Below are 23,977 nucleotides of genomic sequence, written 5' to 3' on the forward strand. Positions count from 1 at the left end.
ATGACTTAGACTATTTGGCTATATTTATATTAAAAAAAGAAATATATGAAACATCACCATATAACATATTCTCTTTAGAACTTTGGCTCATGTAATTCTCCCGGCAGTTTTTTTTTTCCCCCATGGCTATAATTTAATCTCTCCCTTACAGTTACAATTTACAGTAAAAGCAAACCATTAGAAAATTAGGTTTACCCAATACTAGAGCTAGGAAGTAGTAAAAGAGAGCGAAAAGCGAAGTATCCATGGCTTTTTTTAAAAATTAATTTTGAGATATAATTGGCATACAACTCTATGGCTTTTCATCATGAATATATGCATGTACTTAGGTAATACATACATTATGAATTTACACATTCACAAATATAAATGGATAGCTGCCTCGAAGACAGGAATAAACAGACATTGTAAAAAAAAGATATATGAAAATGAAATTATCTAACCTACACATTTATCTTCCCTGGTGTCTTATCAAGAGTTTGAAGCTGTATAAGAAAAAGTGACGCAGAATCTGTCACTAAGTAGTTCACTTGGTGAGACTTGGGGGTTGACTTAGAAGTCCGCTGTAAGAGCAGCAGAGATCGGGCACTAGCAGCTGTGCAGCAGCAAGAACGCCCTCCGAGCCGCCCCGGCTGCGTCCCCGTGCCCCGCACACGCCGCGCCGTCGCCTCCCGGCGTGCCCCGCACGTCGCCGAAGTCCCGCAGCCCCAGCCAACCGGCCGCTGCACAGGGGGCGGGACCCGGGGGCCGGCGCGCGCCGCCGCCTCACAATCGGGGCCCAGCGCCGGCGCCGGCGTGACGTCCCCTTTCCGCGGCCCGCCTCCTGCGCCCGGAAAGAGGCGGCCGACCATTGGCTGCGCCGCTGGCGGCCTCGGGGCCAATGACAGGGCGAAGAGCGGCGGGGTCCGGCCTTGACGTTGTGCTGCTTGCCGTGGGGTTTTTTTTTGGCTCCGGGGCCCCTCACCGCCGCCATTAGGAGCCCGCTGCGCCCGAGGCCGCCCCCCTCTCCTCTCTCCCCCCTCCCCCCTGCGTCCCCCCGCCTCCGTGCCTGCTCTCCGCCCCTCTGCCCCCGCCTCCGGCAGCGGGAGTCGCGCGCGGGCCCGCGGTGACCATGTCCTGACTGGGGGGAGAGGGCGGAGGCGGCAGCAGCGGGGCGGGCGGCGGTGCGGAGGGAGGCGGAGAGGGGCCGGGCTCGGCTCGTCGCCGCGGGCTGCTCGGGGAGTCGCCGCCGCCGCCGCGGCCGCCGGGCGCCGAGCGTCGGACTGGGAGGAGGAGCAGGAGCTGGAGGAAGAGCCACCGCCGCCGCCAGGTAACTGGGCCCCGGGAGGGCGCCCCGCTGCGGGCCCCTCGCGGCTCCGCCGCGGCCTGCCCGGGCCCCTCGCTCCCTGATGGCGCCCAGGCCGCTGGGTCTCCCGGGCCGTCCGCCAGCGACCCCCGGGGAGGCGTCGCAGGCGAGGAGAAGGGAGGCGGCAAGGTCTGGCCCCGCCGCGCTTCCATCTTGGGCTTTCCCGATGCGGGGACAGGCCCGGGGCTGTGGGAGGGTGGGTCCGCTCGGCTTGTTTACCGACCACGGATCAGCCGCGGCTGGACGCGCCGCCTGCTCTGCCACCTCTCTTCCGCCAGATGACTCCCCTTTCCCCCGACTTCTTTTCCTGCCACCTCCGGGCTGGGGAGTGGGGTTTCGCTCGCGCTCTGTGGTAGGCCCTAAATACTTGGGTCCATCCCCACAAGTTGGTGCTGGTCCCCAAACTTCGGTCCCTTGGCCGCTTCCTCTTCGCCTCCCGCGGTGGCCTTCCCTTGTTGCCTTTTCTAAGAAAGTAAAGATGGGGGGCGACGGGAGTGGGCTGGGGAGGAGGAGCTGGAACTCGTGGCAAGATCGTCTAGCTCTCTCGCTCGCGATAACGATGGTTCCGTGCAACTCTCTATTATTTTCTCCGCTGTGGTTTGGTGTGGGTCGTTTCACAGACAAAAGGACTGTAATGAATACTTGCGTTAAGCACAAGGGACCAGCAGTTTAGGTTCAGCCTGGAAGTTTGAACCGGCCCATTATCTTTGAGATAACACTGGTGTTTTGAAACTGTGGCTGAGAATTTGGTACTTCAGTCAGTTGATTCCATAATTCCGTAGGCTATCAGGTTAAACGCCGTCCCCTCTATCCAGTATTTTGGTCTGTTTGCTCACCGTATGATCTGTTATGTTGTTGTCAATAAATTTAATGTACAGTTGAAGAGAAATCTTTACCCTTGGAAACGTTATGAGTGTTTTTTCTATCTGAAGTCTCTTTTTTTAGTTGATTTCTTTATCACTTGTGCGACCTCAAGGGTACCCATGTTTTGATCAAACGTGGATGACTCAGTATTCAAACCATAAGCCAGGGGAAACCATAAGGAATATTGATCTTGGCTTGTGCCAGGGGCCTTAGGAAAGTCATTAAACTAGGTTTGTGAAAAATTAAGCTGGATCTCTCCTCCTGGTTATTAATATTAATTAAATGAGGCAATTGTAAAGAAATCTAGAGTCCTGTTTCCCCCTTGATTTTTGGGTCTTATGATATGCAGTCACCTTCTTATACTAAAGTTTCATAACATTGTTTTTATAGGCTGTCAGGGGGACTGAGAGGACAGTAATGGCACATTTTAATCTTTGGGGAGGATATTATTTGAATGTCATGAGGGATTTTTATTTCTGTTGATGTTTCAACACTTTTTGTTAATGCTTCAGAAAATTGAGACACCCATTTATTTACTCTTGAAATGTGCTTGGGTTAGTATGATGAACTCATTCATGGTAGTTTATGGCCTTGATCCAGCTCTGTATGCTGATAAGGGTTTGGCATATTGCATTTAAAGTCTGAGGATTAGCGTAGTTTTGGAACTCATGATCCAGATGTAGGATATTTGAGGTAAATTGCCTCCTGTGTGTAACTGATACAGTGAGAGCTCTTCAATGTGCTTTATACTTATATCGCTTTTATAGTAGATGGAGGCTTTAAATAAACGGGAGCTGCAAAAGTAGACCACTGTAGCTTTTTATTTAACTTGGTTCAGTGTTATTATTTGAGCATTGCTGCTCACTTCCCTCCCACCTTCCCCAATAATAAGCCTTTGCACCTGGGCTTTGAATACGTTTTTCTCCCAGTGATGTGTTTCACCTGGAATATTTGTGCTCTGCTAATGCCTTGGGTAAATAATATCTTGCACATTTTAACACTCACCTTCTCACATCACAACATAAAAAGTTCCGGAACGCTCCTTGTTACATGCAAAGTAAGGTTTAAGCTCCTTGGTGTGGTTTTCAGGTTTCTCTGTAATCTGGCCCTGATCCATTCTTCAGTCTTAACTCATTTCTTCCCTTTGTGAATCTTTAGGTCCAGCCAGACTAACTTGTTTGTTGTTCCTGTGAAGTCGCTCCTCTTGGCCTTTCTTTGTGCCTTTCTTTCTGTTTGAAACTCTTTTCTGCTTGTATTCACGGATACTCCCTTTACTCTAGGCCCAGTTGAGTCCCAGACCTGTCTCTTGAGAAGCCTTTTTGACTAGTTCAACCCCAAGGGATCTATTCATACCTTTCCTGTGTGGGACTGTTTTCTTTTTTTTTTTTTTTTCTTAGCATATGCTAGCCTGGATTTCAGTTTATCTTTTTATGTTTTTATTCGGCTTCCCAATTAAATTTTTAAGACCTTTGAGGAGTGGGTATGAACCCTAAACTCTGTATCTGTGGAGACCATATATTAAGCACTGAAAATGTGAATACATTGACAAAGTATTTTGGTTATAGAGGTGTTCTAGAATATGAAGTTTGTACTCTTCTAAGTATTGGAGTTGCTGATTTCAAAGTTGGACTTTGATGGGTTTTTTAAAAAATTTATTTTATTTATTTATTTTTGGCTGCGTTGGGTCTTCGTTGCTGCGCCCAGGCTTTCTAGTTGTGGCGAGCGGGGGCTACTCTTTGTTGCAGTGTGCCGGCTTCTCATTGCGGTGGCTTCTCTTGTTGTGGAGCATGGGCTCTAGGCGCGCGGGCTTCAGTAGTTGTAGCACGCGGGCTTAGTAGTTGTGGCTCGCGGGCTCTAGAGCGCAGGCTCAGTAGTTGTGGCGCACGGGCTTAGTTGCTCCGTGGCATGTGGGATCTTCCCAGACCCGGGCTCAAACCCGTGTCCCCTGCGTTGGCAGGCGGATTCTTAACCACTGCGCCGCCAGGGAAGCCCGGGCTTTGATGATTTAACGAGACAAAATATTTGAAACCATGGCTGTCTCTAAAAAGTTTTTTTCGGCCAGTATGTTTATATCTATTATCAGCATGGTTCTCTTTCTGTAGAGGATGCTCAACATTTTGATAATGGTATAAGTACTACAGGTCTGTAGTTTACTTCAGATTTGAGTTTGGGGCGGTTACTTTGGTTTGAGTTTGGCACCAGTGACACTAAGTGTTGTCATTCCATATTTATACATAGGTAACATTTAGCATCATGGGCAGGAGACAGTAATCTGCAGTCTCAGTTTGCATCCTTAACCTCACATGTTGGCAGCATGTGTCATTGATCATGAGGCAGATGAGACTCAGGAGAATGTGTGATTCACTGCTACCTGTCAACAATGTTGGAAGAAACACAAACAAGCCCATCCATAGTATTTTTGTATCCCAAGGATAATTACGTGTAATTATGTAGCACATGGGTGGTTGCTGATGAAGTTGGAGAACAGGTGTGTATGTTCCTGTTGTGTTGTATGTGTGAGTGGGAGGCCTGATGTTTTACGGATACATAGTCTCCTAGCAGTAACTCATCTTGATTTATCCACTGCATCTTTGTGGAAACTTGTGTTCTTCCTCCAGTTCATCAAAATATTTTTTTTTCCCCTGAAATTGACTGGTTTTTAGAAACTAGTTTACATAAAAACTTTTTTTTTAAGCTTCAGAAACCTTTTTAGCATAATTGAAGCTAAAATTAATCTGTTAATTTTCCAGAAATACTAAGCATCTTTACTTAGGCTACTTGCATTTGTAGAAGGGACTTTCACAGAATTACATCAGTAATTTCACCACTTGAGAAATCTGGATCAGTAAGCATTCTTTGCTCTCTGGGAGGGTGGTATTTTGGTTAAGATTAAATTTTTGAGAAGAGTCATTAGTTTGAATTTTAAATTGGAGGTTGGTCAGGAACATAAAATTAATTTTTCAGGTGCCTAGTGAATTGAACTTTTTAGTAATGAAAAAACTAATTTCCTTTATTTTTATAATTTATTTATTGAGGGAAAATTGCCCTACCCCCTCTCAGCCAGCACAACACACTTTTGGCTTTTTATTTTGTACTGTTTGGCAAGTCAGATTTTTATGTGGATTGAATTTACATAAATAAAAGATATTCGAGTGGATGAGGCATTGTTGGAAATCAGTTGCATATATCTGTCTTTTTTTAATTTTTAACAATAACAGCTTAATTGAGGTTTATTTCATAAAACAAAAAATTCATCCTTTTAAAGTGTGGAATTCATTGGTTTTTAGTGTATTTACAAAGTTATGTAACCATCACTATTCAGAACATGTTCATCACCCCCAAAAGAGACCTTGTACTCATTAGCAGTCATTCCCTCTTTGCCCCACTTCCTGGCAACCAGTAATCTACTTCTGTCTTTATGGATTTACCTGTTCTGTACATTTCATATAAATGGAATCATACAATATAGTCATCCTTTGGTATCTGTGGGGGATGGGTTCCAGGATCCCTCTTGGATCCCCAAATCCAGGGATACTCAATTCCCTTACATAAAATGGCAAAGTATTTGCGTATAACCTACGCACAACCTCCTGTATACTTTAAATCATATCTAGATTACTTATAATACCTAATATAACATAAATGCTGTATAAATAATTGTCAGTGCGTGTAAATTCAAGTTTTGCTTTTTGGAACTTTCTGTATATGACCTTTGGTGTCTGGCTTTGTTCACTTATCGTTTTCAGGGTTTATCCATCTTGTAGCATGTATCAGTACTTCATTCCTTTTTATGGCTGAATAACTAATATTCCATGTATGGGTACATACCACATTTTGTTTATATTTATCTATTCATTGATTGATGGGCATTTAAGTAGTTTCCACTTTTTGGCTTTTATGAAATATGCTGCTATGAACATTTGTGTACAAACTTGTGTGTGGACATAAGTTTTCATTTTTTTTGGGTGTATATTGATACCTAGGAGTGGAATTGCCGGGTCATATGGTAACTCCGTGTTTAACCTTTGAGGAACTTTGTGACTGTTTTCTGAAGTGGTTGTACCATTTTTGCATTTATACCAGCAATGTATGAGGGTTCCATTTTTCTACATCCTCATCAACACTTGTTATTGTCTGTCTTTTTTTACTATAGCTGTCTTAGTGAAGTGGAATCTCCTAGTTGTTATTTGCATTTCCCTAATGGCTGGTGGTATTGAGTATCTTTTCATGTGCTTATTGGTCATTTGTGTATCTTTAGAGAGTGTCTACTCCAATCCTTTGCCCATTTTTCAATTGGGTTATTTGTCTTTTTATTGTTGAGTTGTGAGAGTTTTTTTATATATTCTGGATACAAGTCAGATGACTTGCAAATAATTTGCGAATACTTTCTCCTATTCTGTAGTTTATCTCTTTACTTTCTTGATGGTGTCCTTTGAAACGCAAACGATTTTAATTTTGATGTCCAATTTATTTGTTTTCTTTTGTCACTTTTGCTTTTGGTGTCATCTCTAAGAAGCCATTGTGTAATCCAAGGTCAAGAAGATTTGCATTTCTTCTAAGAATTTTACAGTTCCTAGCTCTTACATTTAGGTCTTTGATAATTTTGAGTTAAGTTTTATATATAGTATGAGATAGGGATCCAAATTTATTCTTTTGCAGAGGGCTGTCTAGTTGTCCCAGCATCATTTGCTGAAATTTAGTTAGCTTTAGTAACGTAATTATTCTCAGCTATAAATTGATTATTGCAAGACAGCATTCCCTGGATGTATGAAGAAATTATCCTTACTTTGCAGATGGAGAAAAGGATTTCTACTGAGTGTTGATCATTAAGTTGCAGCAGTACGCTTGTGATTGGAATTTTGAAGGCAACACATCATTTCTGCAATTTTTTTTTTTTTTTTTGCCTCACCGTGAGGCCTATCATTTCTGTAATTTTTAACAAACCACTTTTAAATCCTTTTCTGGTTGGGGTGGGTAATTTTTTGGTATTTAATGAAGTTAAAGTTTGTGTTTAAGGAGGGGAACGACAGGAATTTGTAGAACTTTAGACTAATCTTTGGAATACTATCCTTTGATACCAGGAGAATATTGAATTGCTTTTTATTGTCTAAATGATTAGTGAGCAACTGTTGTATAGCAAACACTGTTTATAGAGACATAAACGTGAATTTTTCACAGTTGGTCATTAGAAACAAACCTTATTCCACTAAACAAAGTACTATGAAGTGGTAAAGAAGTGACTAAATTAATTTAGCACAAGATTAGGATTGGGTCAAGAAGGGTTTTACAGAAGTGGGAACATTTGAGCTAGTCTTTGAAGAAGGAGTAACAGGTTTCTAGGTATATATAGAACCAGGTAAGAATGGGAGGTGGGAGTGAGAGAACATCGTGTGCAGAAGCAATCATAAGTGAAGGCATGGAGACATGAAAATTACATGCCACGTATAAGGACCAGCAGAGGGTACAGTATGGCTAAAGCATGTGGATGAGGTTGGAATGGCTCTCATAGCACCTGGATATGAATGCCTCATTCCTTCTGCAGTCCCTGATCTTCCTTTTCCCCTTGAGCTAGTATTGTCAAGGAGCTGGGGAATAGAAAGAAGTGATCCTCTTCAGTGTGGATCACCTTTACAGGTGGGAAGAGGGAAGGGTTCTCTGTCTCCGTGTGTGTGTGTGTGTGTGTGTAGGGGGATATGTTTGGGGATATTTGTTGTATTAAGCTTAAAATCCGAAGGCCTTGTTTATATAGAAATTCATTCAAATTAAGTTAATAATTGTTGGGCACCTGCTGTGTGATCTGAGGTTGTTTAGGATTTTCAAAAAAGTAGATTACATAAAATACTGTTACAAAGACTACCAAGTTAAAACATTTAGTAACTACTTGTTCACTGTTAAGCATTTTAGAAAGTAATTGTACTGGATGTTGAGATAACCCTACAAACAAGACTGTCTCTTTTACTTGTATTTACATTCTAGTATAGAGAGAGAGCAAACAAGGAAAAACAAAAATAAAAACAAAGAACAAAAAACCCAAACCAAACCCAGGTAGTGATAAGTGCTCTGCAGGTAATATAATGAAAGTAGGGTAATGTGGTGGAGAATGACATCAGTCTGGTGAGGGAAAATCTTTCTGAGGAGGTGATATTTAAACCTAGTTTTTGATGACAAGAGCTGGCCATGTGAAAATATGAGGAAAGAGAATTCTAGGCAGAGGAGATTTCTAATACAAAACTCTTATGGTGAGAAAGAGCTTGCCTGTAAAAGGAACAGAACAAAATCTGCTTTTATGTAAAGATTTGCAAGAAAGACTGGGGAATTTTAATTTTATTCTGAGTGGGTTGGGAAGCCATTAGAGGATTTTAAGTCCTTGTGTTGTGACCTGGTCTATGTTTCTAAAGGATCCATCTGGCTTCCATGGGAGGATGGTGGATAGAATAGAAGCAGCAAGATTAGTGGGGAGGTTATGTAGTAATCCATGTGAGAGTTGATGGTGGCTTGGACTAGGGGCATGGTAGGGTAATCTGGAGAAAAATTCAGATTTTGGGATTTGTTTTGGAGGTAGTGTCTTGTTGTAGCTAGAGACAGTAACTATACAGTCAGTCCATCTTGTAACCTAATATTCACATTTTGTTCTAGGGAAATATGTTTTTGTAATTCTGGAAGGCTGTGGTGCATTTGTGAGAGAAAACAGGAGTCAGAATCTGGGCTTTACTTCCTAAAGCTTTGTAACTGTGGGCAAGTCATTTCACCTTTCCTGAAGCCACAGATTCCTTGTCATTAAAATGAAGATACTTGTACCTCAGAAGGATTCTGGGGTACCTTACAGGAAAGTACCTGAGGGTTCCGAAGATGAAGTGAAATAATAGAAGTGTTCTCTGACCTAAAGCTTCATATAAAATATAAGGTGGTGTTATCACGCTGATATTTGTTCATAATATTAATTATTGGATGTGGATCTTGACATTATTGGTGTTAACCCCTGTGTAAGGACAGGTAAGGCATTACCATAATTTTTTCAGATGAAGAGGCTTGGATCTTAAGGGTTTGGCCAATATCCCTGACTTAGTAAGAGGTGGAGAGGGACATGAACTCACATCTAAAAAGTGCAGTACATTTTTCTCTATATGAAATAAAAAGAGATGGAACTGATCTTCCCATGGTAAAATAAAGTAGATTTCCCCTTAATAATGCTTTGGTGAAAGGCAGTAAATCACTGAAGGGAAATATTGTAGGATATTCTTGACACACCCGTGTGTTTGTGCTTGGAAGGTTCTTTTATGTCCTGTTTAGGATTTTTCACTTTAGTGTTGGGGTGTTGAAATTTTTAAAGCTGCTGAATAGCAACATGAGATTTTTTTTTTTTTTTTTTTTTTGGACAGATTACTCTGGCAGAGATGTGGAGTATGAAGGTTGGAAGACCAGTTAGGATAATAAATAAAATATTTGAGAGAAATGATGAACTAGGGCTTGGTTGTAGGGGTAGAAAGAACAGACAATTCTTGAGAAATTTTTAGATATAGGAGGCCACATTTACTCTCATATAAAAGGACTGTTGTGTACCTATTTCGTGGTTTTTATCAGAATAACGATGTATGTGAAAGTATTTTGTAAATTATAAGGTTTATTGTGTGATGTGGACATATATAAGTACAAATATATTTTTCCCCCAGAACTGTTTGAAAGTAAATTGCAGACTTGATACCCCTTAATCTCTAAATATTTCAGTGTGTATTTGCTAAAAACAAGGTCTTTCTCTTATGTAACCGCAATAGAGTTATCAAACTCTGGAAATTAACATTGCATGATTAATTCTTATAAGATTCTATAAATCTTATTTAAATTTTGTTAGTTGTTCCATTAATATTCTTTATAAAGACAAAAGAAAATCTTTCAGATCATGAGTTGCAGTCTATTGCCATGTTTTTTATAGGTTCCTTTAACTGGAACAAAGAAGTCCTTGTTTTTCATGATATTGATGTTTTTGAAGAATATAGGACTAGTAATTTCGTAGAAGGTCTCTTAATATTGGCATTTCTGATATTTTCTTGTGATCAGAGTCAGAGTATGTACTTTTTAGCAAGAATACCACAGAGGTGATGTTTTGTTCTTAGTACAACATATCAAGAGGCAAATGATGTCATTACTGGTGTGGTTAACTTTGATTACTTGGTTAAGGTGTCTACCAGGTTTTGTAACATACCAGTTATTGTTGGGAGATACTTGGAGACTATTTAAATATCCTGTTAATTCTCAAATTTTCACCCACTAGTTTTAACATTTATTGATGATTCTTTTCTGAATCTCTTGTAGAGATTGCCAAATGGTGAATTTCTAATCCAGTTACTCATTTCGCATTTATTAGTTTGATTTCTATTGTAAGGAAGAACTTTCTCCTCCATTATTTATCTGTTAGTTTGTGTGTAGACTTTTGTATATTTGTTTTAGTCAGTGCTTTAAAAATCCTTTACTGTTATTATTTATGTGGTTGCTTGAGTTGATCCAGATTTGGCCAGTGTGAGCTCTTCATGCTAATTTCTGTGTCTTTTTTTAATTTAAACTTTTAGGTGTGAACATATTTCAGATTTGATTTTAATTTTTTAGAGCAGTTTTAGGTTCACACCAAAAGTTCTTGTGTCCTTTTTTTAAAACTTCCCATCATTCTTTGAGAACTGATTTTTTTTTAATGTTTCCTGGATATTAGTGACTAAAAAACATTAAGAAGTAGATTTTTAAAAATAATCTTTAGGTTTTAGAGCAGTTTAAGTTCACAGCAAAATTGAGCAGAAAGTACAGAGTTCTTATACCCCTCCCTCCACACATGCATAACCTCTCCCACTATCAACATCCTGCAACTGAGTGATACATTTGTTATGTTGATGAATCTACCATGACACATAAATATCAACCAGAGTCCATAGTTTACATTAAGGTTTGCTCTTGGTATGTACACTTTATGGGTTTTGAGAAATGTATAATGACATGTATCTACCATTACAGTATCATACAGAATAGTTTCACTGCCCTAAAAATCCTCTGTGTTCGGACTATTCATCGCTCCCCCTCGCCAACCCCTGGCAACCACTGATCTTTGTCTCCATAGTTTTGCCTTTTTCAGAATGTTATATAGTTGGAATCAAACAGTATATAGCCATTTCAGATGGGCTTCTTTCACTTAGTAATATGCATTTAAGGTTCCTCCATGTCTCTTCATGGCTTGCTAGCTCGTTTCTCTTTAGTGCTGAATAATATTTTCTTGTCTGGATGTACCACAGTTTATTTATCCATTCACTTATAATGAACTTTGGTTGCTTGCAAGTTTTGGCAGTTATGAATAAAGCTGCATCCATGTGCAGGTTTTTGTGTGGACATAAAATTTCAACTCCTTTGAGTAAATACAAGATGCACAATTGCTAGGTCATATGGTAAGAGTATGTTTAGTTTTGTAAGAAACTGCCGAACTCTCTTCCTAACTTGGCTATACCACTTTGCATTCCTATCAGCAATGAATGAGAGGTCTTGTTGATCTACATCTTTGTCAGCATTTGGTGTTGTCAGTGTTCTGGATTTCGGCCAATCTAATATGTGTATAGTGGTATCTCATTGCTGTTTTAATTTGCAGTTCTCTAATGAGGTATTGTTTGCCATCTGTATATCTTCCTTGAAGTGTCTGTTCAGGTCTTTGCCCATGTTTTAATTAGGTTGTTTATTATTTTTTTTAATTGTTGAGTTTCAAGAGTTCTTTGTATAGTTTGGATAACAGTCCTTTATCAGATATGTCTTTTGTAAATATTTTCTCCTATTTTTTTGGCTTGTCATTCTCTTGATAATGTCTTTTGTAGAACAGAACTTTTTAATTTTAACAAATCTAGTTTATCAAGTATATTTTTCATGGATTGTGTCTTTGGTGTTTTACCTAAAAAGCCATTGGCATAGTCAAGGTCATCTAGATTTCCTGTTATGTTATCTTCTAGGAATTTTATAATTCTGCATTTTACATTTAGGTCTATGATCCGTTTTGAGTTAATTTTTGTGAAGGGTATGAGGTCTATGTCTAAGAGTCCTTTTTATGTTTTTTGTTTTTTTTTGCATGTGGATGTCTAGTGGTTTCAGCACCATTTTTTGAAAAGACCTTTCTTTTTTTTTAAATTTATTTATTTTATTATTTTTGGCTGTGCTGGGTCTTTGTTTCTGTGCGAGGGCTTTCTCTAGTTGTGGCGAGCGGGGGCCACTCTTCATCGCGGTGTGCGGGCCTCTCACTGTCGCGGCCTCTCTTGTTGAGGAGCACAAGCTCCAGACTTGCAGGCTCAGTAGTTGTGGCTCACAGGCCCAGTTGCTCCGCGGCATGTGGGATCTTCCCAGACCAGGGCTCGAACCTGTGTCCCCTGCATTAGCAGGCAGATTCTCAACCACTGCGCCACCAGGGAAGCCCCCTGAAAAGACTTTCTTTTTTCCTTTGTATTGTCTTTACTTCTTTGTTAAATATCAGTTGACTCTATATATGTGGGTCTATTTCTGGGCTGTCTGTTCTATTCCATTGATCTGTTTGTCCGTTCTTTTGCCAGTGTTTTGATTACTGTAGTTGTAAGTGTAGAAGTCAGGGTAGTTAGTCTTCTTTGTTTTTTTTTTTTTTTCTTCAGTACTGTGTTGGTTATTCTTACTGTGTTGGTTATTCTGGATATTATGCTTCTCCATATAAACTTTAGAATCAGTTTGTCAGTACCCACAAACTTGCTGGAATTTTGATTGGGGTCTCATTGAATCTTTTGATCAAGCTGGGGAGAACTGAGATTTTGACAATATTGAGTCTTCTTATCCATGAACGTGAACTGAGATTTTGACAGTATTGAGTCTTCTTATCCATGAACGTGAAGTGTCTCTCCATTTATTTAGTTCTTGGATTCCTTTCATCGGAGTTTTGTAGTTTTCCTGATATAGATCTTGTACGTATTTTGTTAGATTTATACTTACGTAATTCAGTTTTGGGAGTGCTAATGTAAATGGCGATGTGTTTTAAATTTCAAATTCCATTTGTTCATTGCTGGTATATAGGAAAGTAGTTTACTTATTTAACCTGTATCCTGCAACCTTGTTATAATCCTGTATTAGCTGCAGGAGTTTTGTCGATTCTTTTGGATTTTCTTCACAGACAATCGTGTCATCTGCGAATAAAAAACAATTTTATTTCTTACTTTCCAATCTGTATTCTTTTTATTTCCTTTTCTTGTTTTACAGCATTAGCAGGAATTTCCAGTTTGACAGGGAAAAGGAGTAGTGAGAGGGGACATCCTTGCCTCATTATGATATCAGCTGGAAAGTTTCTAGTTTCTCACCATTAAGTTAGGTGTAGGTTTTTTGTACATGCTCTTTATCACATTGAGAAGGTTCCCATGAAACCTGCTGAGAGGTATTTTTTTTTCTTTAAAATCATGTTGGATTTTGTCAAATGCCTTTTCTGCATGTATGCATGTGATCATGTGATTTTTTTGTTTGTTTTTTTCTTCTTTAGCCTGTTGATAGGATGGGTTACGTTAATTGATTTTTGAACATTGATCTAGCCTTAGCCTTGCATATCTGGAATAAACCCCACTTGGTTGTGGTGTAGAATTCTTTTTATATATCGTTGGATTTGATTTGCTAATATTTTGTTGAGGGTTTTTGCCTCTGTGTTCATGAGAGACATTGAAAAGACAGATTTTTATCATTTCAATTTGTCTCTCTTGGTTTTCTGATGTGTGATATTCATTTTCAAGTTTAGCATGAAAGACACTTCGGTTCATATTTTGATATATTTTTTCTCTTTAATGAACCATACCTGCGAGTTGTAAAAAGAAGCTATATTCATATGTTTTCCAAATGTTTTAACATTGCGTCTTAAATACAAGCTCAGATGTTTTACTAGTAGTTTCAGCAATCATAAAATTATTCTGTAAAATTGCTATAAAAGTTTGTAAATGCTTATTCTCAGTTTTTCTACAGGCTAGTAAACAGTTTGTAGAATATCACAGGGCCCTGGACCAAGTTTTGAGTAACACTGTTAACAATATACAGTATACTGCTTCTTGCTCCTTTTCTAGTCTTAGCAATCTAAGCCTTAATTATTAGTCTATAATAGCATTTGTTACCTTCTTGATAGATTTTTAAAACTTTTCATTATGAAAAATTTCAAATATGTATACATATAGAGAGACTAGGAGAATGAATTCTCATGTATCCATCACCCAGTTAACAACTCATGGCCAGCCTTGTTTCATTTATATTCTTCTTGCTTCTTCCCAGTGGATTATTTTAAAGCAATTTCAAGCCATCTTATAACATTGTAAATAATTCAGTATGTGTCTCTTAAGGGAAAAGTACTCTTTTAGAAAAATAGGTACCATACTGTTAATCACACCTTAACATTTTAATAACTTCTTAATATCAAATCACTGTTCAAATTAGTTTTTAACATGTATATAAGTTTTAACATACACACACCCATAGGAATTTGCTGATTGCATCTCCACGGAAATCAGTTCTCTCCTCTATTCCCTGTGATCCTGTAAACTGGTAGTTAGATCTAGAAGCTTGATCACATTCAGGTTTGATAACTGTTACTATTATTTGGCACAGATAATTCATAGGTGGTATGATGTATGGATGTATGGTATAGCTTTGTTTTAGAAATAGGATTTTGTTACTGCTTCGATACATTAAGTGATCATTAACTTAATATTAAGTATATATTTTAAAATTTGAGCTTGTCACTTGTCACAGATGGAGCAGGGAAAAGTTAAAAAATATTTTAATTAACTTTGGAAGTAGAGTATTTGCAAAATAAATTGAATAAACAAGATTTTAAAGTGAGTTTTTAAAAATTTTTATTGGAGTATAGTTGATTTGCAATGTTGTGTTAGTTTCAGGTGTACAGCAAAGTGAATCAATTATACATATATCCACTCTTTTTTAGATTCTTTTCCCATATATGCCATTAAAGAGTACTGAGTAGAGTTCCCTGTGCTCTACAGTAGGTTCTTACTATCTATATATAAATCCCAACTTCCCAATTTATCGTCCCCCCTAAAGTGAGTCTTTACATAGAAGAATGTGAGACTTTGCAAGTTAGAGTTTAGTGCATGGGGTGGAGATTCTGGAGATCATTTTGTTTAACTCATTTATTTTTTCACAGATGAGAAAATGGAGGCTCTTAGAGATAAAAATGATTTATTAACTATCTCACAGATAGTCATTCTTTGCTTTTCTTTAACACAAGGTCATGTATAGGTAGTGTGATTAATACACACCTGTCATTTGGGGAGACTTTTCCCTTTTTCAGTTGTCTCAATGCAAATGGAGGGCTTTATTATTTTAATTGACGTACAGTGGTTTCTTTAGTAATCTGGATTAGTGTATTGGTTTAAGAGAAGTCAGGCTGACTTTTATGAATAATATTTTCTTCCCCAGGGATTGCCTCCAAAATAAAAAATACTTAAGGCATTTTATAGTCTAAAGTCATGATAAATACCTCAGATTGTTTTTTTTTTTTTTCCCACTCAATTTTACATGGAAAATTTAGTATATCTTGTTTTATAAGTAACTTTTTAGGTCCTGCTTACTTAACTTTTTAGGCATTTTGCAGTAGTTCTCAATCTAGATAAGCTTTGGGAAGATTCTGTGTAATTTTAAAAAGCTAAAATGTGAGCAAAATGTGTTAACAAGTTTTTTATTTTTTTAAGTTTGCTTGTTTAGATATTGTATGTTATTGGTTATCTAGGAAAGACTATTTAGTGAGGCACTACATGCAGTTTATTAATTGTCCAGATTCTGGATAGTGGGAATAAGTGACTATGGGCTGCAGTATAAATGTATTTTTGTTACATTGTCTGTCTAGTACAGACTTTGGAGCCAGAATGCCCAGGTTCAAATCCTGGCTCTGCCACTTAGTAGCTTTGTGACTTTGGGCAAGTTACTCAACTTCTCTTTTCCTGTTTCCAGTCTTAAAAATTGGAGATAGTAGTAGTACCTGTTTCATAGGGTTCTGAAGATTAGATTACCTGATGTATAGGTACAGTGCTTAGAACAGTGCCTGGCATACAGTAAATGCTTAAGTGTTAGCTGTTTTCTTTTCTTAGTTGGACAAGGCTGACCCTGGCAGAGTTGTGAAGTAACAAAGTTGGCCTGGACATACATCCATCTCTAATGGTTGGGTAAGCAGTCCTTTCAACCTGCTGCTGTCTTTGGCATTCCTTCCCAGGTTGCCCTTTGCTAAACTTTTGCCTACTTGTTCCCCCTGTCTCTGCAGTGAAAATCCAACTCAAAAAATCCCACCCTACTTTCCTGTTATTCATTACAGTAGGAATTGTGAGAAAAGTAATCTAATTGAATGACTTCACACTATTAATAAATAACACTTGTAAATAATTTGTCTTTATAAAATAAGTGTTTTAATTCAACTAAGTTTAGGGGATTAGATGTTAGGGAAAATGACAAAGAAATTTGAACAGAGTCGAGGCGTTGGGAACAAGATGTTTTTGGACAAGAGAGTAGCTCTGAGTTGGTTTTACCTTGGAATATTTCATTCATTTGTTTGTGCCTGCTTTTCAAATCATTTTCTTTCTTTTGTATTAGAACTCACTGATTATTTAAAAATTTCTGCCCCTCCTTTCTCTGTCACATTGATAACATAGTGTTTGGTTAAAAAGGTGGCCTTTAGTTGGACTAGGTTTAGTAGTGACTGTTGGTTGGTTCCTGTGGATATAGTTAATAGGGACTAATTTGTTCAGTGTGAAGAGAGAATAGATAAGATGATAAAAGAAATCAAATTCTGAACGAAGTAGCATGGTCACAGCTTTTGCGAAAGTTGTTTTATTATATTTTAAATGCTGGCTTGATATGCAGTCTTGGAGGTAATCTCCCCATTTCCATGTACGTTTAAGAAAGCTGTAGTCATCTTTCATCTACTTAAATTGCAGGTGTCCTGAGTACAAGGACAGTATTTTATCTACGTAGTTATATCTCTCCACGTTTCTGAGTGCGTAGTAGACCTTCAGTAACTTGTCATAGGTTGTTAACGTTAAATTAGTTTTGTTTGGGATTGTAATTTGGGGTACATGATTGACCTGTGATGTCTCTGAAACTGTGTAAAGGAATCATGCTAAGATGGGTTCTACGGTAGCTCAAGATGGATCTATCTATCTATGTATCTATCTATCTGTTACTCCTCCTTCCTTTCTAGTTACTGTCTAGGAACTGGAGAGTACAGAGGAAGTTGATGAAATTACAGATAAAGCCCTAGTATATAAAGAGGTAGAATTCCTCCAGAAATGACTAGAAGATAGATTTTTAAAAAGGAGCATTACAATTTTGTGTGAGATTTGACACACTGTAAGTTAATTTTGTGTCTATATATCTTCTTCCATTCGAATCAGTGGATTACTACTTATCCAGCGGTTTAAAGAAAAACCATTAGCATTGTAGCTGTTACTAGTTTTCCTAATTAACACCATGTTGACTTATTGAAATGTAAACTTTATATTTTTTGTTATATTTTAAGGACTAGGTTTGGTGGAATGAAGTTGGATGTACTGGTTGTACTGGTAATTGCCTTAGTTAATTAAGGCCTAGTGCCAGTAAGGCCAAGGTCACCATGACAGGTGTTATTTAACTGTTATTATTTTAACTATTATTTTAACCAAATTAATTTTGTCTAGCTTGTCCACACATTCCTTGGAAGGGGCCTTCTGAGCAAATCTTATTAGATGCAGATGACATAGATAACAGTGATCTCTCTATGGGAGGAAGGTCAGCATATTTTTGGGTCTCACTGATTCTTAATCATGTATACATAATTTCACAAAGATTTAGGACTTTCAGAGGATATTTAATGATCACAAAGGTTTGTGCGCTTGTGCCCTTAACACCACAGGACTTAAATAGTTAACCAGCTAATGCGTGCCTATGGCTTGGTACCTAGGTGTTAGAGGCAGACACTTTGTACTGAGGTCGTACCACAGGAGTGGATCCCATCCTCTAGAATTTCTCCTTTTTCTTGAAATTGCTCAAAAGCTCCACTCCTTTGTTTGTTCAGGTCACTCAACATGGTCTCTTCTCTGGATTTTACTAAACATAGGGCTGGTCCACATTCCATGCCACTAGAATCCCTGAACCAAAGTATGTATGTATGTATGTATGTGTGTGTGTATTTATTTATGGCTGTTGGGTCTTCGTTGTTGCACACGGGCTTTCTCTAGTTGCGGCGCGCGGGCTTCTCATTGCGGTGGCTTCTCTTGTTGTGGAGCACGGGCTGTAGGCGCGCGGCCTTCAGTCGTTGTGGCGTGTTAGGCTCAGTAGTTGTGGCTCGTGGGCTCTAGAGTGCAGGCTCAGTAGTTGTGGTGCACGGGCTTAGTTGCTCCGTGGCATGTGGGATCTTCCTGGACCAGGGCTCGAACCCGTTTTCCCCTGCATTGGCAGGCTGATTCTCAACCACTGTGCCACCAGGGAAATCCCTGAGCCTAAGTTTTTGAAAGCTTGGCTACCTGATTGAAAATTGAGAGGAGGAAATGATATGGGGAAGACACACAAGTCAGTGTTCCAGAAACTAGCCCCAAGAAGACATACAGTAGGTGCCAAATGTCGATAGAAGTATGGTTGCTTGGAGTGTACTTGAAATGATTTGAAAAAGCTTTACGAGAGAGATGAGATTAGAACCTAACCTTAAAGGATGGGTAGGATTCGCCAGAACTGAGTGTGTGTCTGTTGTGCTTGTTTTTCTAAGGTGGTGCCTTCACGTGTGTATTGTGGAGGGATGGTGGTACCTGAATGAGTCTGGGGTGTGTGTGGTGTGTTTGTATGCTGGTAAGGAGTTGAGAGTTTATACTGTTACAGAAGAGCTTCAGAAAGAGGGACTTGTTATTAGGAGGATTATTTTGGTAACGGTGAGCTGGATGGATTTAGAAAGGGAAGGCGCTTAGGAGGCTATTATAGTAGTTCTGACCTGAACTGCAAAAGGGTTGATGGCAGCTGAAATGGAAAGAAAAGGACTGATTGGACAGAAACCACTAGAAAGAATCTATGAGGAGAAGGCAGAATTCAAGATAAGTCTGAGTTTCTATGCTGGGTGCAGTAGTATTAGTGGTGTCCTTAATGGAAACTGGAGAGAGAAGTCAGGCTAGGGGTTTGTTGTGAGAGGAAGATAAGAGGATTTTAATATAGGATGTGACAAGATATTGGAGCCCGGAAATGAGGTGAGATTTGTAGATATAGAGGGTTCACCAGTGCTTCTAGTTTTAGCTCTTTTTTTAAAAAAAAATAAATTTATTTATTTATTTTTGGCTGCATTGGGTCTTTGTTGCTGCACGTGGACTTTCTCTAGTTGCAGCGAGCGGGGGCTACTCTTCGTTGCGGTGCGCGGGCTTCTCATTGCGGTGGCTTCTCTCGTTGCGGAGCACGGGCTCCAGGCGCGTGGGCTTCAGTAGTTGTGGTGCATGGGCTCTATCTAGAGCGCAGGCTCAGTAGTTGTGGCGCATGGGCCTCGTTGCTCCGCAGCATATGGGATCTTCCCGGACCAGGACTCGAACCCGTGTCCCCTGCATTGGCAGGCAGATTCTTAACCACTGCACCACCAGGGAAGCCCCGCTTCTAGTTTTAGCTTTCATCTTTATTCCCCTAAAATGCTTTCTGAGCATTTTTAAATTTCCAGAGATTTATGTTAATATTTATATCAACAATTTATATTAATAAATTAATATTTATATTACTAAATATAGACAATATTAATAAAGCTAATATTAAAACCGAAAGACTGTCAGTCCTTCCTTTGGATAACTGCTCATCATTTGACACTAACTGGCAACTGAACTTCTCTCAGTTTGTTTCTCAAGGAGTTTGTGCTTGGTGAGGATCATTTCACTTCTCTAGTTCTCTCTCTCAGAGGATTTTAGTAGGTGGTTGGGGGAATTTGTAGTGTAGCTACAATTTTGAGTAATTGACTTCAGAATAGGTATATTTATTCTACATTGTTTAGTAATGCTTCACAAATATGGTCTAATTAATTCACTACTAAGCATGACAGTATAAAAAGTGTTCAGTTATGAGCCCCTCCCTTTCCCTAGCCATTAAGCCATACATCGTAATGCTCATGCTTTTATTATTGTTTGAACTGGGAAGTATATAATCAAAAGCAGTTATGAATTTAATACTAGAAAATGGTTGCTATACTTGGAGACATTATTCAGTCTGTCTACAGGTAGAGGTTGATGTATAAATAGATTCATGGACTCTTTGGTCCACAAGATGGGAACTGCTGGTACTGCATTTGAACCAAGGCATATTTGGGTTTTTTTGTTTTTTTTTTGTTTTTTGGTTTTATTTTGAACATATTTATGGTTTCTTCTACATGGCTTTTTTTTTTTTTGGCTGTGTTGGGTCTTTGTTTCTGTGCAAGGGCTTTCTCTAGTTGCGGTGCGCGGGCCTGTCACTGTCGCGGCCTCTCTTGTTGAAGAGCACAAGCTCCAGACACACAGGCTCAGTAGTTGTGGCTCACAGGCCTAGTTGCTCCGCGGCATGTGGGATCTTCCCAGACCAGGGCTCGAACCCGTGTCCCCTGCATTGACAGGCAGATTCTCAACCACTGTGCCACCAGGGAAGCCCGGAATATTTGGTTTAAGAGTAGCACTTGTGTCTGGCTCTGCTTAAAGAAGATCCATGTTATACAGATTTTATTGTTACTTTGTGTACCGATTAATTCAAGTATGATTCACTGGCTAGAATTTGGAAATCTGTATTTTATGCAGAAGTAGACTTGTAAATTAAATTTACTTGGGTATATGAATATATGTTAACTTGAAAGATATTTAGTAATTGTTTTATTTATTTCCATGCACAGTATTAACTCTTAGAGCTGTTTGCTGCGCCACCAGGGAAGCCCCTTCATGTTCTTTTTGACATCTGGTAGAAAAAGTGTACTCAGTGTTAATTTCACCTCAATAATGCAAAATCATATAGTTGAACTGATGTTATCTTTACTCTTCCATTCCATTTACTGTTACCACAGGTACAGATGACTCTTTCAGATAACCCTCTCCAATGAATTTTAGCTTTTGGTTATGAAAAAACAATATTCTTAAAACAACGTCTTAATTCCCCCTAGAGTTGGTACCGTGTACATCATTATCTAATATAATGCACTTATCTTAAAACTCTTTTTTAATTTTTTGGCCGCACCATGCAGCATGTGTGATCTTAGTTCCCCCACCAGGGATCGAACCCGTGCCCCCTGCATTGGAAACGCATGGTCTTAACCACTGGACCGCCAGGGAAGTCCCAAAACTCTTGAGCTTGGTTTTGGTATTGCTTAGTTACCTGAATTTTGGGGAGGGGTAGGCTATTTACCAGGCATATATGACAATGATTATTTTTTAATGACAGGTTTGTTTTTTGTCAGACATGGACATTTAAGTATGTTATGCTGGCACATTAATTCCATGAAGATTAGTTAATGTAAGGCCACAAACTATTTAGTTGAGCCTACATCAAAGTAAGACTTAACAAAGCAAGCATGAATTTTTGACTGTGAATTTTTTTTTTAAAGGAAATCCCTGTGGGAGTGCTGTTTCTTTTTTCTTTTTTTTTTAAAATTAATTTATTTATTTATGGCTGTGTTGGGTCTTCGTTTCTGTGCGAGGGCTTTCTCTAGTTGTGGCAAGCGGGGGCCACTCTTCATTGCGGTGCGCGGGCCTCTTACTGTCGCGGTCTCTCTTGTTGCGGAGCACAGGCTCCAGACGCGCAGGCTCAGTAGTTGTGGCTCATGGGCCCAGTTGCTCCGCGGCATGTGGGATCTTCCCAGATCAGAGCTTGAACCCGTGTCCCCTGCATTAGCAGGCAGATTCTCAACCACTGCGCCACCGGGGAAGCCCTGAATGTGAATATTTTAAATGAAATACTGAAATTACTTACAGCCTTGGATATGTTCATTATGTCATTTGTTTTTGTCATGATAAGTTTCTGCTTGCTCATTTTAGTTTCCAGTAGCATGAGCAAGTAATTTATTTATATTTCATTCCTGAGAAACCAAAGGAAGAAACTGCCTAATGAATATGAAAGTTGCCATTAAATCTCAATTGTCCATTTAATGGTTGCTTTTATGATTATAGTCTTTGCCCTTCAACACACTTTCGGATTGCTGTCAAATGGTGTTTAATCAGTATGTACAAACTAAAGTGAAAAATCTAAGCAGATAAATATAAATTACCTGGGTTAGAGAAAAATAAAATTGCTGAAGGAGAAAAAGACTTCAAAGTTAAATATAAGCTATATTTTTTTGCTTTTTCTATTTACTTGGTTTATGCCCCCTTTCCCCCTTCAATAATAACAAGTAATTCAGTAGGAATTAACTTATTAGGACTACGAATTTAAGATTAATGGTGATAATCGTGCACACACACATATGTTTAAAGTTTTAGGGGAAAATATCTTTCCTATGTCTGATTTGACTGACCAACCCAATCAGCTGATTTTATTGCTGTGTTAAATTAAAATTCTGAATATAGTAGTCCATTATTAAAATAAATGAGTAGGAGTAAAATAGGGAATTTATTAAAATAAAGCCTTTAAAAAAATACTTTTGGATAAAGTAACAGGCTTCAAGTGAAATTCAGTTTTGGTCTCCTTTACAGGAATAGCTACTCACAGTCATACAGAACCACTTATCATGTTTTGCAGTATCTCCTGAGGAAGTCAGAATCTGAGCCAGCATGACGACTGAATCTTGTCTTTGGTCTGATTTATAAGCTGTACTTTTATTCTGACCATGTTCAAGGTGGAGGCTATAGCATGGAAACTAAAATCTTAGTAAGTGTGATTTTTATTTTAGCTATTAAATAGTAGCCACTCTTACAGTGAATTTGTCCTCTTAACAAAGTTTACACTATGAAAGGGGTGAGGACTTGGCAAGCAGGGACATAATACTACGCTTATAAAGTGAAAGATTTTGCTTTCCAGGTTCAGGAAAAATCCCTGAGAAAGAGAAGGAGAAGCTTCTATTACTCTGCCTAGAATTTCTTTCACTTTTCTGGTTACAAATAGGTGGCAGGTTGATACTGATTTAGTTGAGAAGGGATTTAAGAAAATGGAGAGGCTGGCTTTAGTGGCCAGTGTCTAAATTCAAGCCATTTAAAAAAATTATTATTACATTTGCTGTGCAAGTTGCTTCATTTATAAATTAGTTGTCATTAAATAATAGTCTTCATTGTATTGCAGTGTTAGGAAGCCCAGTGTAGAATCCTAGGAGCCTTTTAAATAGTTAATATGTTTTTAATATGAATTGAATTTTGAGTATATTTTAAATATTGAATATTTTGAGTATAAATATTCAAAATTATATTGGAGCGATTATGCTAGTTATCTCAAGGATGTTTCATCAGTTGATTGTCCCAGCTATAGGTGATGTGCAGTTTTTATTTTCTGCACTCTAGACAGAACAAGATTTTGAGGATATAGGCTATCAAGGAACTTTATCTCTGTTTCACAGTGTTACTTTGTTAATTGTAAGGATTACTACTTAACATCTTTCTTTTCTACCTGTGTTTATTAAGAGCAGTGGATAATTAGCACATTTAGGCTGCTTTTTTCCCTTAGCAAGAATGATAGAATTGACTGATTTTCTGAATTCTTTAGTGAATCAAACATTGTGGTACTGTACCTAGATAGCATAATAATCTATGTTGCTCATAATTTGAGAATGGTTATGTGTTTAAGATACTTGGTTTGTGTTCTGTCCCTTCCCTTTGAATCTTT

General features: G+C 38.6%; 1 protein-coding gene across 5 annotated transcripts in view; it reads left to right on the plus strand.

The window, feature by feature from the left end:
* The first annotated feature begins 848 nt into the window (after positions 1 to 848).
* The window catches only part of ZRANB1 (zinc finger RANBP2-type containing 1), a 68,999-nt gene continuing 45,870 nt past the window's right edge, over positions 849 to 23,977 (plus strand). The window contains exons 1-2 of one of the 5 annotated variants that reach the window (XM_082407348.1): positions 849 to 1,309; positions 22,858 to 23,032. In XM_082407348.1, the coding sequence (XP_082263474.1) occupies positions 22,992 to 23,032 (41 nt within the window). In that variant the 5' untranslated portion in view covers positions 849 to 1,309; positions 22,858 to 22,991. The remainder of the gene's footprint in view (positions 1,310 to 22,857; positions 23,033 to 23,977) is intronic. The other 4 variants (XM_082407347.1, XM_082407349.1, XM_082407350.1 and 1 more) reach the window with 4 other exon arrangements.

Source organism: Balaenoptera borealis (genome assembly GCF_965194805.1).
Source record: "Balaenoptera borealis genome assembly, chromosome: 10".
Classification (NCBI taxonomy): domain Eukaryota; kingdom Metazoa; phylum Chordata; class Mammalia; order Artiodactyla; family Balaenopteridae; genus Balaenoptera; species Balaenoptera borealis.